At 28.0% G+C, this 14,894-nt stretch overlaps 1 protein-coding gene across 1 annotated transcript in view; it reads left to right on the top strand.

The window, feature by feature from the left end:
• The window catches only part of LOC113375914 (leucine-rich repeats and immunoglobulin-like domains protein 1), a 64,253-nt gene that overhangs the window by 35,340 nt on the left and 14,019 nt on the right, over positions 1–14,894 (top strand). Inside the window, exons 3-5 of the mRNA XM_026615853.1 lie at positions 2,896–3,039; positions 10,012–10,083; positions 10,330–10,401. Coding sequence (XP_026471638.1) covers positions 2,896–3,039; positions 10,012–10,083; positions 10,330–10,401 — 288 coding nt within the window. The remainder of the gene's footprint in view (positions 1–2,895; positions 3,040–10,011; positions 10,084–10,329; positions 10,402–14,894) is intronic.

The following is a 14,894-nucleotide window of genomic DNA, read 5'->3' as shown; positions in this document are numbered from 1 at the left end:
AATATAACACGAAATATATTATTCTTGCATAAGTAGTGGAGATAATGTCGGTTGCTATATTATCTTATATTTGCTATACGACATTCGTATTGGGCCAAGACATCCATTTGCATAATTTGTGTAATATATTCTGATAGCAATTATGCAGATACCGTTAATGGAAACTTTAATGTAGCTAAAGTTTATGGTAATGCTTTCCCCAATTACTATTATTCATTATCATACTGTTTTGTTTTCAATTGCATTTTTTGAATCTGAAATAAATGAATAAATAATTGCAATGCTTATATTATGTAAAGTTGCTTGTTATTTTAACTGCTGCTGATGATTTTGTTTTCAACTTTTATGTGGATACAATATTTGGAAATACTTTATTTGGATTTAATATTTCTGAAACAATGTTAAAAAGTTATTGAATTTGTATCAACAGTTGTAAAAGGCCCATTAAGTAATTTATAACTAGAAAAGCTGAATATGTTAAAACACAAAGGTCTAATTTGACTTTTAATAATTATACTGTGAAAACCAAATCAACAACAACACAATGCATAACATATATAAAACAAACTCTTGGTGCATGACATCGTGCCTTAAGCCAAATTGCTGGAACGTCCCGTACCAGAATTAAATTTTCGAAAAAAAAAAATCAATAAATATTAAATGATGATTAATAACAATTTTTTTTAAATATTTTCAAAAAAAAACTATAATTATTATATACTTATTTCATCGCATATTATATACAGTGACGATCTCGAAACACTTAAAAATGTTTACATTAAGAAGAGATGCCGAATGAATTCATCTGAGGATATATTTCTTACGATTACAATAACGCATATGAAATACATACATTTTTAAATTAAATTGTAAATTCAAAATTTATATTTTAAGTATAAAACTTTGTATGTTTTTGAAAATTTTGAAAAAAATTATCTGAAAATTTTGAAATTTGTTTGAATCTTATAAGTGAACTTCAAAAATTAAAAAGTTTCTGAATCATTCAAATCGGACGCTCCGTTATCTCAAAAACTGAATTACCATTTTTTCCCATATCTTCGAAACGGCTGGACCTGCCTTTGCCAAAAACTAATCAGCACGTTTTCCCATCAGTAGGAATCGAATCAGTAGGAAGTGGACGAAAAATTGTATCCAAATGTATACACACACATCCATTTTTTTGTAAGGTATGCCAAAATTTCTCAAACGTACATATATGCAACATTTTTCATTTTCGATTTTTTTAACTTCCCGTAGGGCAAGTTATAGTAATCGCAAAAAAATCGAAAATGAAAATTTTTATATATCTTTACGTTTCAGAGGTTTCTGAACATTTTGGCATACCTTAGAAAAAATGAATGTATGTGTGTGTGTGTGTATGTATGTATGTATGTACGCGTGTGTATGTATGTGCGGATACAAATTTTTGTCGACGATTTCGGGAACACGGATCAACCGATTTGAATAATTTAAAAAACATTCGATTTGTATTGATAAGGAGACGTGCTGATTAGTTTTTGGCGAAGGCAGGTCTAGCCGTTCCGAAGATACGGGGCAAAAAGTGCCAAAAACGGTACGTCCGTTTTTAAGAAAACGGAGCGTCTGATTTGAATAATTCAAAAAACATTTTACTTGTATTGATAAGATGTAAAATTGATCAAATTTTCATGAAGGCAGGTCTAGCGGTTTCGGAGATCTAATGAAAAAAGTAAAAAAAATGCCATTCGGCGGTTAAAAATGATCATTAGACATATGCACATCAAATTATCAGATATTTCATAGAGATTTTAACAATAAGTATAAATTTTTTTTACATTTTTATGGGTTCCGTACCAATGCTTATGCGTTAGACGGCGGCGCGGCACTTGCGAGCTTTGACATTTTGTCTCTATGCAGTTCAAGCAGTGCGATTGCTTTGAAAAAAAGTTCAGAATTTCCAAAATATGTCAAAATGAAGAAAACATTTTTTTCTCAAAAAATTTTTTTGTTTTCAAAAAAAAAATTTTTTTTTCAAAAAAAAATTTGTTTTTTCAAATAATTTTTTTTTTTTCAAAAAAAGTAATTTTTCGAAGTAAATTTTTTTCAAAAATGTTAATCGTTTTTAAAAAAATAATAATTTTTGGTACGGGAAGTTCCAGCAATTTGCCTTAAGGCACGATGCCCTAATTGCCTTAAGACAGAATTTCACTTACAGCTAGTTGCGATATAATTTCGAATATTTTGCGACTATAACTTATCCTACGCTTATCATATAATTATCAGTATAATTACCCATTGTAAAGAAGGTTTTGTTGTTTTTTTACACCAACCACATGTATTGTGGTTTAGAGGTTATCAAACTAAATGGGTACACATTATTAAAATCTCTATAAAATATCTGATAATTTTATGTACACATTTCGAATAAACATTTTTGACCGTCAAATGACATTTTTTAACTTATTTTTATTGAGAGTCCATAACCGCTGAACCTGCCTTCCCAAAAACTTAATCAGTTCTTCATCTTGTCAATACAAGTAAAATGGTTTGAGTTATTAAAATAGAACACTCTGTTCTCTTAAAAACTGAGTTACTTATAAATATTAGACAATGTTACAATATTTATAATAATCTATCCGAAAACATTCAATATTCCTCGAACATTTCGTTACGGTACGGGAAGTTCCAGCAATTTGCCTTAAGGCACGATGCTATACACCCCACTAGTTGTTAATTGTTATGGTAGACCTTTTTACTTGCAGGCCTTTAAGCTCCGCTTCACCTATTACTGTCATACATTGTACTGTCAAACGCAACAAATATGCTTTACGTAGAGCAACGGCAAATTACAATTTATCTAATTACAATGTTTATCAAACTTATTATAAATGAATGAAAAATATTTTGTTATTTTAGAAATTTGTCCGAAAATCGGTTGCTGACGTTAAATCGAGATGCCTTCGTCGGGTGCAAGGTTTTGAAGAAGTTACACATGCAGAAATGCGGGCTGCTTCAAGTTCCAACTGAAGCTCTACAACCACTACGAATGCTCAACACTCTGTAAGTAAAATTATGATATGCAGATATATTTATACAAATTCGAATAATAAAAGACTTATTGTTTGTGTTGTTAAATTATAAATCATCACTAGCTGGATTGCGTTTCGAAATTTTGAAAATTAATTAAAATCAATAATTAATATAACTTTTCTGACAACTCTGTATTACTCATCTGTTTATGTGGAAGAGATATATCAAGTTACAAAGGTATATTTCATATTTGGGTGGATAATTTTGTTTCAATTAGTTTCATTTTAGAAACCAGTTTTATTAATCGTAAAATTCTTATGGGCCAATCAAAATATATAAAGAACAACCGTTTTTATTAAATTTTACAAAAGTTCCAATAATCCGAACTAATATCTAATGGTATAATGGCATCAACTGTTTAAAAAAAATTAAAAATTTCAATTATTTGAGTTAATATCCAATTATAAAACGTATCGACTGTTTTTAGAAAAAATGAAATATCTTTCAATATTTGGAATTACGCTAATTTTTGTCAAGGTCGTTTTGTATATGAAATCGGGTCAAAAATAAGTATTTCATATTGCACTTATAGAATTATGATTTTTTATTAATATTTAAATATTGTGCAAACTTTTTTTAACTTACTTTTTGTATCTGTACGCATAATGAAAATTCTCCAAATATTTAAAAGGCTACTAGATTTTATAACACTGACAATGGCAATTAATTAAAATTAATTAAATGAGTGTTAATTCAAAACAAACAAAAAACTATTATATTATTTTAAACTATTATATATATATATATATATATATATATATATATATATATATATATATATACATATATATATATATATATATATATATCTGGCCCTTTTTATCCCATTAACTCTATTAAATTTTTTATTTACCATTTTTGTATTGTTCACACCTTGCCAGAGTAAAGACTCAGGTGATTTTTTTTACCCCACACACATTTAAGCTTTTATATAGGTTATATAAAATATAGTTGAATCTAACTTAAAATTAACAATACATTTCATAAAATAATAAAAAAAAATAATACTTAAAATAAATTGAGGTATCGTAAGCCTTATGAGCTCCAAACCAAAAAAATACCAACGAGAGGTACTTTTGTTATGAATATTCAACATTGCCGTTTATTCCTGATCGCGATGTCGTAAGAATTTTTGTGATTGGTTACACATCTTTTGCACTCTACTTTAGAATAGTATTGTTAAAAAAATGTATAATTAATTTGAGTTTGAGATAATGGTGGTGAGCCTTTTTACCTGCAGTCTTTAATTATATGTAATTCTAAAATAATCTGCATTTTAAAATGTGTATAATATATTCTAAATTTTACAACTTTATCTGCACATAAATTGCAACAGATAATGAGAAATATTTTTCATGCTGATTTGAATACCAAAAAGTGTTATTATACATAGTATAATACATACAAAACTTTTTATTGTTTATACACACATCCTCGGGTTTTAAACGGTAGATACGTTCCAGAAAAAATCGTGTAATCGTGTATTAAGAAAAATAATAAAGACGATATAAATAATTACCGTCCCATTTCCCTTTTCAACTCTTTCGATAAAGTAATTGAAAAAATCTTGCATACTAGATGAACGTCTTTTCTCAATAAATATAATATTTTGTTCAAGAATTAGCATGGTTTCCAGAAGAACCATTCTACTTCCCACTCAATTTATAATTTAGTTCATAACATCATTGACTCCTTCGAAGAAGCCACATATTGTACTGCAATATTTTGCGATCTGTCTAAAGCTTTTGATAGTATTTCTTATCAAAGACTTCTTGACAAATTAGAAAATTGAGGTATTCGCGGACGATCACTTAAACTATTTGAATCTTGCCTGTCTAATCGAACACGAAGCGTTTACTTAAATAATGATCACGAGCAAATAATTTCGGATAAATTGACAAGTACATTGGGTGTGCCCCAAAGATCAATTTTAGGGCCTCTCTTATTTCTCATATATATTAATGATTTACCCTATTATACAAATCTTTGTGATTTTATTCTTTTTGCGGATAACACCAGCGTTATCATCAAGGCCAAATCTCTTAATGAATTACAACATAAATTAAGTGCGGTTATGTCAGGAATAACGAAATGGTTTTGTGAAAATAATCTAGTCGTAAATTATGATAAGACCGAAATCATATTATTTTGTACAAAAAATCGTTTATCCAATAATATTACTTCTTTAACCATCAATAATTTAGCATTTAATTTTTCGCAAGTATTAAAGTTTCTCGGTATTCATATTAATAATAATTTAAAGTGGACTTATCATATCTCTATCTCACTATCACCAACTTTATCTAGAACATGTTTTATGTTGCGCACCCTAAAACCCAAACTTGGTTTAAATTTTGTTTACTTTCAATTTATTATAGCAACTTTTATTCTCACGTTTTATATGGCATCCAATTCTGGGGTTTTTTATCCGAACTAATTAAACATATTTAAGCTTCAGAAAAGAGCTATTCGAATAATTTTTTCCTTGCCCAGTAAAGTCTCCTGCAGACCCATATTTAAAGAATTAGCTTTTTATGACATTATTGAATTTTCTCAATTTGATTTCAATAACTATTTTTTGCATAATCCTTATATTTTATCTATGTAGTCTGACCATTTGATCGCCTATACAACCATGTGTTTTTTCTTGCTATTTTATTGATTTAAATTTTTACGGTCAAATAAGTATAACTTTCAACCTTGTGCAAGAATTTTGAGCTTGACTGGTAGTCAAATAGACATTAATATGATGAACTTGATGATGAACATTGTATTTAATGTTCGGATGCTTTTTTTCAGCTCTTTTTTCAGAAACGAAATTCGTGCAGCTATTATGATTATTCTAAAATTACTATCTGTTTAATATTAATTAAGAATAAGCTTGACAAGAGCCGGAAATAAAATGCATTAGTATTGATTACAGCTTGCTTAGGAATAAATAAATAAATAAATATTATATAAATAATATGATATAAATTTTATGTCCCTATCTCGTGGTGGCATACATTGCATTGCAGGATTTGCAGGACTCTCAAGCATTATTAGCATGCATTGTGGTTATCACAAATTGTAACAAAATATATTAACATTATCTGTTTTTAAAAATCCTGTCTGTTATTTGCATAATCAAAACAAAATATTATCGATAATAACGAAACCAGAAAGCGCAGATATAATACGCCTATTTAACAATGCGATCGCCGAGTAGCCGTGTCAAGGGCGCGACGTCTTGTATGATTGCTTATTAAATAATAATATTTTCAACATCTTACAATATTTTCTATGTTATCATGTGAAAATAGCGCTTTCTGGACATTGCTCCATGAAATTAAAAATATATTGTTTAGTATTAGAAATTTTTTAATAATAATAATATTAACATATCAATAAATTTAGGGTAACCATTGGGTTGCCTACTAATGAGCGACATTGTTACGGAAAAACTTACCACAACAGCTTGTGATACTGTTAAATGTTAATTGCTGTTCAAAAATAGGAAAATATATATATCATATATAATAATACATATGTATATTAAAATTAAACACTACATAACATGGATCACATCACATCGTACCATGATGCTGGAAATTTTTATTAGATTTTTTATTTAATCCATTATTAATATTTATGATTTTCCAAAATTAATTATTTTGGAATCTAGATTTTAAAAATTTAGCGTTCTTGGTTTTTGCAATTTCTAATATTACATATTTCACATTTTTCTATTTTTGAAAATTTTTGTTTCGAAGTTCAAAATTTTTTGAAATTGCCACTTTTAACATAGCGAATTAAATATTAACAATTTGAGTTCTAAAGTCAATAAATATTCCACAAATTTTGAATATATTTTTAATGATTTTTATTTATAAGAGACAAGAGCCTGAAATAATATTTATTATTATTGATTACGGCTTGCTTATGAATAAATAAATAAACTAGTGGTGTATGGCATCGTGCCTTACGGCAAATTGCTGGTACTTTCCGTACCTTAATGAAATATTCGAGTAACATTAAATATTTTCAAATACATTATTATAATTATTTGAAGTATTATATATAACTATTTTAGAACTTTAGCTAGAATTAGAATTAAAAACCGAATAATTTTTCCTTATTCAAAAAAAAAATTAAATTAAAAAAAAATAAGAAAAAAATCTTTTCTCAAAAGCAATCCTTTCATCGACACAAGCAGAAAGTTTTTTGTATCATTCAAATCGGATGCTTAGTTCTTTCAAAAACTGCTATTTTTTGCACTTTGCACAAAAACAATGAGAAAATGCTCTAGGAAACGTTGATGATGTTAAAATAATCAGGAATGTCAATTGTCTTATATCTATGATACGAATAAACATACATATTTATTTTTTTATTACAGATGACATTTTTTTAAAGATGACTTATAGCTAATATTTAAACGCAGCTATATCAGTTTTTTTTATTTCAACAGAAATCAGAACTTAAAAATTTTATGATCTGTTGTGATGATACTTCTTTACTTCGTGAATTTTGAAAACGCAAACCAACAGTTAGTCTGTTTTCATTATTATGATTTCTCTAATAATGAAGATATATTTTTAATATAATGCAAGGTAAGGGTTATTTTCACTATACTTCCAACTGAAAACCAAGGCCACTTCTGCTTGACATCAGGCTATCCGAGGTGGAAATCGAATGTCATTCCTTAAAATGAGATCTTTTACACAATCTATAGTGCCATTCAACGATTTTTAAATTTAACAGATTACTATTTGCACAAAATTATATGATTATTAATGTTTATAATATTTGACTCCTATGATGAATATAAATATAAATACTTTTTCACTTTTATTAAAATAATTATCAATATTTATTATATTGGTTACTGAATGGGACGAATAAAATCGTGAGCATTTTGTTTGTAAATTTTGATACGACTAAAATGTTTTGTAAAATAAGTGTTGGTGTTGTATAAGGTTCAAAGTGTGACTTGAATTCCTTTACTTTTGTGTGATAGCACCTACATCTAATTCAATCGAATGAAACTTATTAAATATTCATATCAGAATTACAATGTCAAGATTTGAACGAGGACGACTTTTAGCTTTCACTTTTTTCTTAGAGCCCATAAAGATATGGAGTTGTATACATATCAATTATATCATAAGGCGCTAAACATGTTTGTTGAACAATTGGCAATCGTGCATATATATATATATATATATATATATATATATATATATATATATATATATATATATATATATATACTTTAACAATATAAATATAAAAATATAAAAATAAAAGTGCAGTTTTCAATTGATATTTTTCAAAAAAACCTACTATAGGGTACAGCGGGGCTTCAATAGGGTCCGCGGGTAAAAAGGTTTACCACCGATGCATTAAAAACGAGTAAAGTTAAGAGGTCGTTAACAACAATATTTGAAAGTAGAGGGCAAAAGATGTATAACCAGCCATAACCTTGATTCTTACCACGTTGCTATTTGGAGATGAACGGCAATGTTTGAAAATCTAAACAGAAGTATTATTATTTATTTTTTGTTGTTAGTTTTTTTTAGTTGTGAGCACTGTTGTTTAGTTTTATAAAACGTATTGTTACATTTAAGTGAGATACAACTTTTTTTTATATAATTTCAATAAAAGCTCACACGTGGGTGGGGTAAAAAAGACCAATGAATCTTTATTCTGACAAAGTTAAATTAAGACATTAAGTTAAAAAAGCAATTTCACAAGAAGTAAATTAAATAAATAGTTATCCCAACTCTGCTGATGAATATTTCTGACAAAATAGCAGAGTTATAAACAGTGTTATCATGTAAAAAATGTACCTTTGAAATTTGGTTGAATAATGTAGCTCTAGCTATTATTTCGTAAAATCTCTTCAAAATTAGAAATAATACATTAGACCTGTTTGCTCCTTGGCCGTTACTTCGCTTATGAGGCAAAAAGAACAAGGTGACAAATTTTTCAAAAAGCAGCCAAAAAAACACATTTTTACAATGATGTATTTTAAATTTGGCTGGAAGTTACATTGAACATAGTCAGATTTGTTTGATATGTATTATTTGTATTGTGAAGATTATATTGTGAAGTATTGTTTCACAATATAATTTACAATATAATCAGTCAAACTTAAATTGGACCTTTGTGCCCGCCTTACCCTATCTGTAATTGTATTATTTTTTTAATATATTTAATTTCAGTCAATGTTCGACAAGTGAATTTAAGTGTGCAGTAAAGATTTATTCCAAATAGTTTAAACATTATAATGAAATAACAAATATTTAAGGATATTATAAAAAACATTTTTTTTAACATTTTTTTTTTGCTTTTGTGCTTGTATAAAATTCTGTTCAATTTTCTTCATAATTAAATTGAAAAGTTAGCACTTGTTCGTTCGTGTTCATCATTATTGTGAATTTTCACGAGATTGAAAATAAAATTTTGATGGTTAGTTGTAATTTTATTAGCAAGTAATTGAGAATATTTACTTTAAACCTACATATTTTCGACAACCCCGTGGCAAACGAGAGAAATCTGGGACAAATAATGCTTTTAAGAAAACTCGGGACTTTCCCGAGCAAATCGGGACTTATGGTCACTTTAAACTTAGTTTTCTACTTTTTCCATTTTCGGTGTCAAACGACTCAGCAAATATAAAATATAAAACTATAAAAGGAGGAAAATGTAAAATATAGCAGAAAATATAACATATGATCTAAAGCGATCAGCCCATCATAAAGCGAAAAATTCTGATCATAGATAAGGAAATGACTCTGACGACTCTGATTATCTGACAATTACATTTTCAAAGATTAAAATAAAATTTGTACTAGTTGTTTTGTAGTTTAATGTTTATAATTTAGAGTTATTGAAATTTATGTTTACTCGTATGTCATTTGATAGAGAACTAATTGTAAGTTTATATTTTTTTTACAGAAACTTGGGACACAATTCTTTAACAACTCTGGAAGAAGATGCATTTTCAGAACTGGACCATTTAGCTATTTTGTAAGTTCTCTGTATAATTTATATATATATAATATATATATATATATATATATATATATATATATATATATGTATGTACACCATCATAAAATAATCTAATTATAAAGTGATACTAGTGAAATTTATAAGATCTAACGAAAATTTATAGAAAATAGATTGAAAATTTAAATATTACAAATATTTTTTATACTATTGACATGGTTATTAAAATACTTACCTAAATACATATATTTTATAATATTGCAGATTATTAAAAAGAAACAGGATAAGCTCTATTCACGATTTGGCCCTGGCAAATTTATCAGCACTCCGTGTATTGTAAGTATACGTTGTTGTTCTGGTTATAATTATTTTTTTGCTTATTATTTTTGTTTTATATTGAATATTTTAAATATTCTTTGATTTTATATTATGTATCATCGTACTCACATTAGGGGAGATAGGGACTTGTTGTAACAGTTTTTTTTTAATTAATATATCTTGAAATCCACTGTTTATATATACGAGGTCTGTTCAAAAAGTACCCGGAATTACTAATAATTAAATTTCGCGGGTCTGGAGTGTCTGATTGTCAATTTTTTTTTTTTATTGTGTTGGTATACATGCCCCTAAAGTATGATGAAATTTTCAGCTATATTCACTGTTTACTTTGTCTGTGGTAGTCGCTAAGGTTCGACGTGTTTTTCTGAGCTCGGCGATTTTTACAATGGAAGAATTGAAAAGTCAAAGAATTTGTATTAAATTTTGCGTAAAAAATGAAATAAAGTGTTGCAAAGTGCAAAAATTCACCAGATATGGCTCCGTGTGACTTTTTCCTATTCCCAAAGTTGAAGAGACCCATGAAAGGACGGCGGTTTTCCTCGATTGAAGAAAATCGCTGAGAGTGCTCAAGGACATATCAAAAAGTGAATATCAAGGGTGCTTCGAAAATTGGAAAAAACGCTGGCATAAGTGTATTATATCTGGGGGGGACTACTTTGAAGGGGACCACATTAATGTAGACGAATAAATAAATATTTTTTTGAAAAAACGAAAATTCCGGGTACTTTTTGAACAGACCTCGTATATAAATTTCTACAAAATAAAGATGGATAGTTGCTGTAACTATTCCTCTACCGAATCAAGTAAAAATATATCCACACATGTTATTTATTATTTCACAATTAATCAATTTCTAGAAAAATGGGGTGTTACAACTTACCTCGTGTTTGGAACTAGTTGTAAAATCTACCGGAGCAAGTAGCAATGAAAGAAAGCAACAAATACGCTTCTGATAATTTATTCTCTACTTATATTCAAGAAAATTGATTTGTTTCTTAGTAATTCTTCTTATACATCAACGCAAACTATAATTAATACGAATAAAATCTAATGCTTCCTGTAATATACATGTTTTTTATGGATTAACACAAACTACAATTAATATCATAATACCAATGAAAGATATATTGTCTCCTGTAATACAATTTACATGTGCTCACATCTTATGAACTATAAATTCTATTCAATATTCTTCACTTGAATCTGTGCATAAATTTTGTACGATACAGATAGCCCTAAGGTTTTGTTTTAACGAACCCCAAGTGTGATTTTTTTATTTTAATCAAGTTAACTATTTATACAATGTAGCAATAACAAAAATTGTTACACATTATCGAAGATTGATAAAATTGAAACGAGATAAGATATATAAAATTTAAAATTAGTCGATAATAATAACGCAAACCGAAATTTTATGATAGATAGGATAGATAGACAATTTTATATTGCCTGTAAAAAATGACGGACCTGCACAGTTCAGTTTATGACAAGTTCCTGTCTACGGGACAGTAGCTACGACAATTCTATGCAGGATGATTTATATGTCCAATCGAGACAAAAAAATATTTTAATATCGTTTAAGATCCTACTGAAATACGTTTGTTACTAGTTACCCCTATTACAGGTAGCACTTAGTTCTCTATATCAATGATTACACTATTTTTTTATTATATTTGTGTTAAAAGTTGTGTTATCACATGTTCTAGGTGATCTGTAAATGATAATTTCTGAAAAAGAACTTAAATAAAAAAAATCGATTTATTGATTTTACATTTTCTCGACGTTTCAAGCCATTCGGAATCGAATTAGAACAAATGTGGGAAAAGTATGTGAACATATTTTTTACCTTAAATCATTTCACCTCAAGTTATAAAAAAAAAATTTCGCCGATTTTCATGATTTTTTTGAACGATAGATATCATGGTCTTCTAGATCATACTAAAATATTACGACAAGTCGTTTAATCTTAAAAATTCGTCAAAATTTGCAAAAATTGGTGACGTTTTTTGGCGTTTGCCATCGACGTTTGCTCAAAAACGCCTGAATCGATTTTAAAAATTTAAAAGCCATTCGATGTATCTCTACGAGGACTATCGTTTGTCAGTTTTGTGCGACGATCGGCCGAGCCGTTTCTTTGTAATTAGCGAAATAAGTGTAAGACATTTCGTCCACGTTTTGGCTCACAATCCTGAATCATTTTTAAAAAATCAAAAATTGTTCGAAATATATTGGTTGGGAATCGAAGATGTGATAAGTCAATCAAGTCAATAACAAATGGCTGCAAAACTCCTCTAATTTTATAAAAAATGTTACCATTCATTTCAATCGTTAAATAATATCTGAAATTACGTACATGATATATGTAATCGTGCCAGTATTTTCTTATAGCAGATGCTTAATATTTAACAAAATAATTTATTAGATTTAAAAAAAAATGTTTTGACGATTTTCATGAAATTTAACATGGCGATAAAGTTTATGCACTAAACTGTCCTACGAAAATTGGTTGAATTATATAAATTAATTAACTTAGAAATAAGGCTACAATTTTAGGACATACAAACGGGAATGTATCTGTGCACTGTAATTAATAAGGTTACAAATATTATAAATGTGTTTGGAAAATATCAATTGTAAATCGGTATTGAAAGCGAAAAAAATCTAAATCCCAATTTCGATTCATTAAGTCAATTATTACACCTATCGGAAAGTTTTTGCAACTTGTCGTAAGGCAAAATGCCACTTTCAACTAATTATTCTGTGTTTTAAATTTAATGATCGGAAAATATTTCATATATATTAATATATTATTCATTTCCATAGATATTAATATATTGTATGTTTTATACAATATATTATATTACATGTTTTATACAGTGTATTAAATTACATTGCATGTATAATATTCTATTATAAAAGGTAGATGCGAATCAGAATCATATTTTATGGTTTGGTACAATCCCTTTAGTATGTAACACTAAATAATATCTGCACGTGCCTAAACTTTCAATAAACAAAACTATTAGCATGTCGCTAATAAAATGTTTCCGACCACTGAATTAGGGTAAGGTGATTACATAATCTTTGAATAATAGAAGAAAATTCGCTACAGAAGAAGAAGTTAATAATACATAATTATAAAAGCATTCGTTTGTGTTACTTCCGATGTTCCATTTAGATTAATTCGATAACCCTTAAGTCATTGACATCGGGCTTCACGTTAGGGCTTCACTTTCAGAAGGTTGTTATATTCGTTTCGAATTGTAAGTGATTTCATAAATTTATTTATTTAGAGTAATAAATAATAAGGCATCGTGCCTTAAGGCAAATTGCTGGAACTTTCCGTGCCAATTTTTCTTTTTAAATAACATTTTTGAAAAAATTTTACTCTGAAATAATTAGATTTTTGAGAAACTATAAATTTTTTGACAAAAATTTACTTTTTTTTTTTTTTAAAAAAAGACTTTTTGAGGAAAAATTTATTTTGAAATATTTTGGAAATTCTGAACTTTTGTTTAAAGCAATCGTACTGCTTTAACTGCATAGAGACGAAATATCGAAGCACGTAAGCGCCGCGTCGCCGTCTAACGGATGAACATTGGTACGGAACCCATAGGAATGTTAACGAAATTTATACTTATTGTTAAAATTTTTCTAAAATATCTGATAATTTGAACGTCTAATGATCATTTTTGACCGCCAAATGGCTTTTTTTACTTTTTTGGCTAGATTTCCGAAACCGCTAGACCTGCCTTCATGAAATTTGATCAGTTCTTCATCTTGTTAATACAAGTAAAATATTTTTTGAATTATTCAAATCGGACGCTCCGTTCTTTTAAACTTTTTGCCACATATCTTCGGAACGGCTAGACCTGCCTTCGCCAAAAACTAATCAGCACGTCTCCTTATCAATACGAATCGAATTTTTTTTGAATTATTCAAATCGCTTCATTCGTGTTCCCGAAATCGTCGACGAAAATTTGTATCAGCACCCTATGTTCAGTCAAATACCGAGCTAAATTATTGCAGAAATAGACTTTTATGCTATTTTTTCTAGAATTTGTCTTTTGTCCTTATTTACCTCGCTTCTGAGTTTGCCAGGGAAAAAATTCATTTTTTTTATTTCAAAGGGCTTTCACGAACAATCGCTATATTATTTAATTGAACAACAAAATTACGAATCATAATCTTAATATATATTTCTAAACATAATTTACAAAAATCTATCAACTCTTACTACTGTTATAAATATTGCTTTTATAGGTATTTCTGTTTTATTGATCAATTAAAACAGATCAATTGTTACAAATGAGGTAAATATACCTTCTGCTTGAAATACATATGCCATGAGAATATTTTATACAAATATTACACTGCATACATCTTTCGTATGAAGCTTTGACAGTAAATAATGTAGGGTAGGGCGGGGCACAAAGGCACAATTATATACCAAAATAATTATACCATAACAAATAACACATATCAAATAA

The sequence above is a fragment of the Ctenocephalides felis genome, unplaced genomic scaffold (assembly GCF_003426905.1).
Source record: "Ctenocephalides felis isolate EL2017-DRISC unplaced genomic scaffold, ASM342690v1 CF-g0.4_SCAFFOLD_01886, whole genome shotgun sequence".
NCBI classification, from domain to species: domain Eukaryota; kingdom Metazoa; phylum Arthropoda; class Insecta; order Siphonaptera; family Pulicidae; genus Ctenocephalides; species Ctenocephalides felis.
The sequence above is the reverse complement of the archived record's forward strand: the minus strand, read 5'-3'. Positions and strand labels throughout refer to the sequence as shown.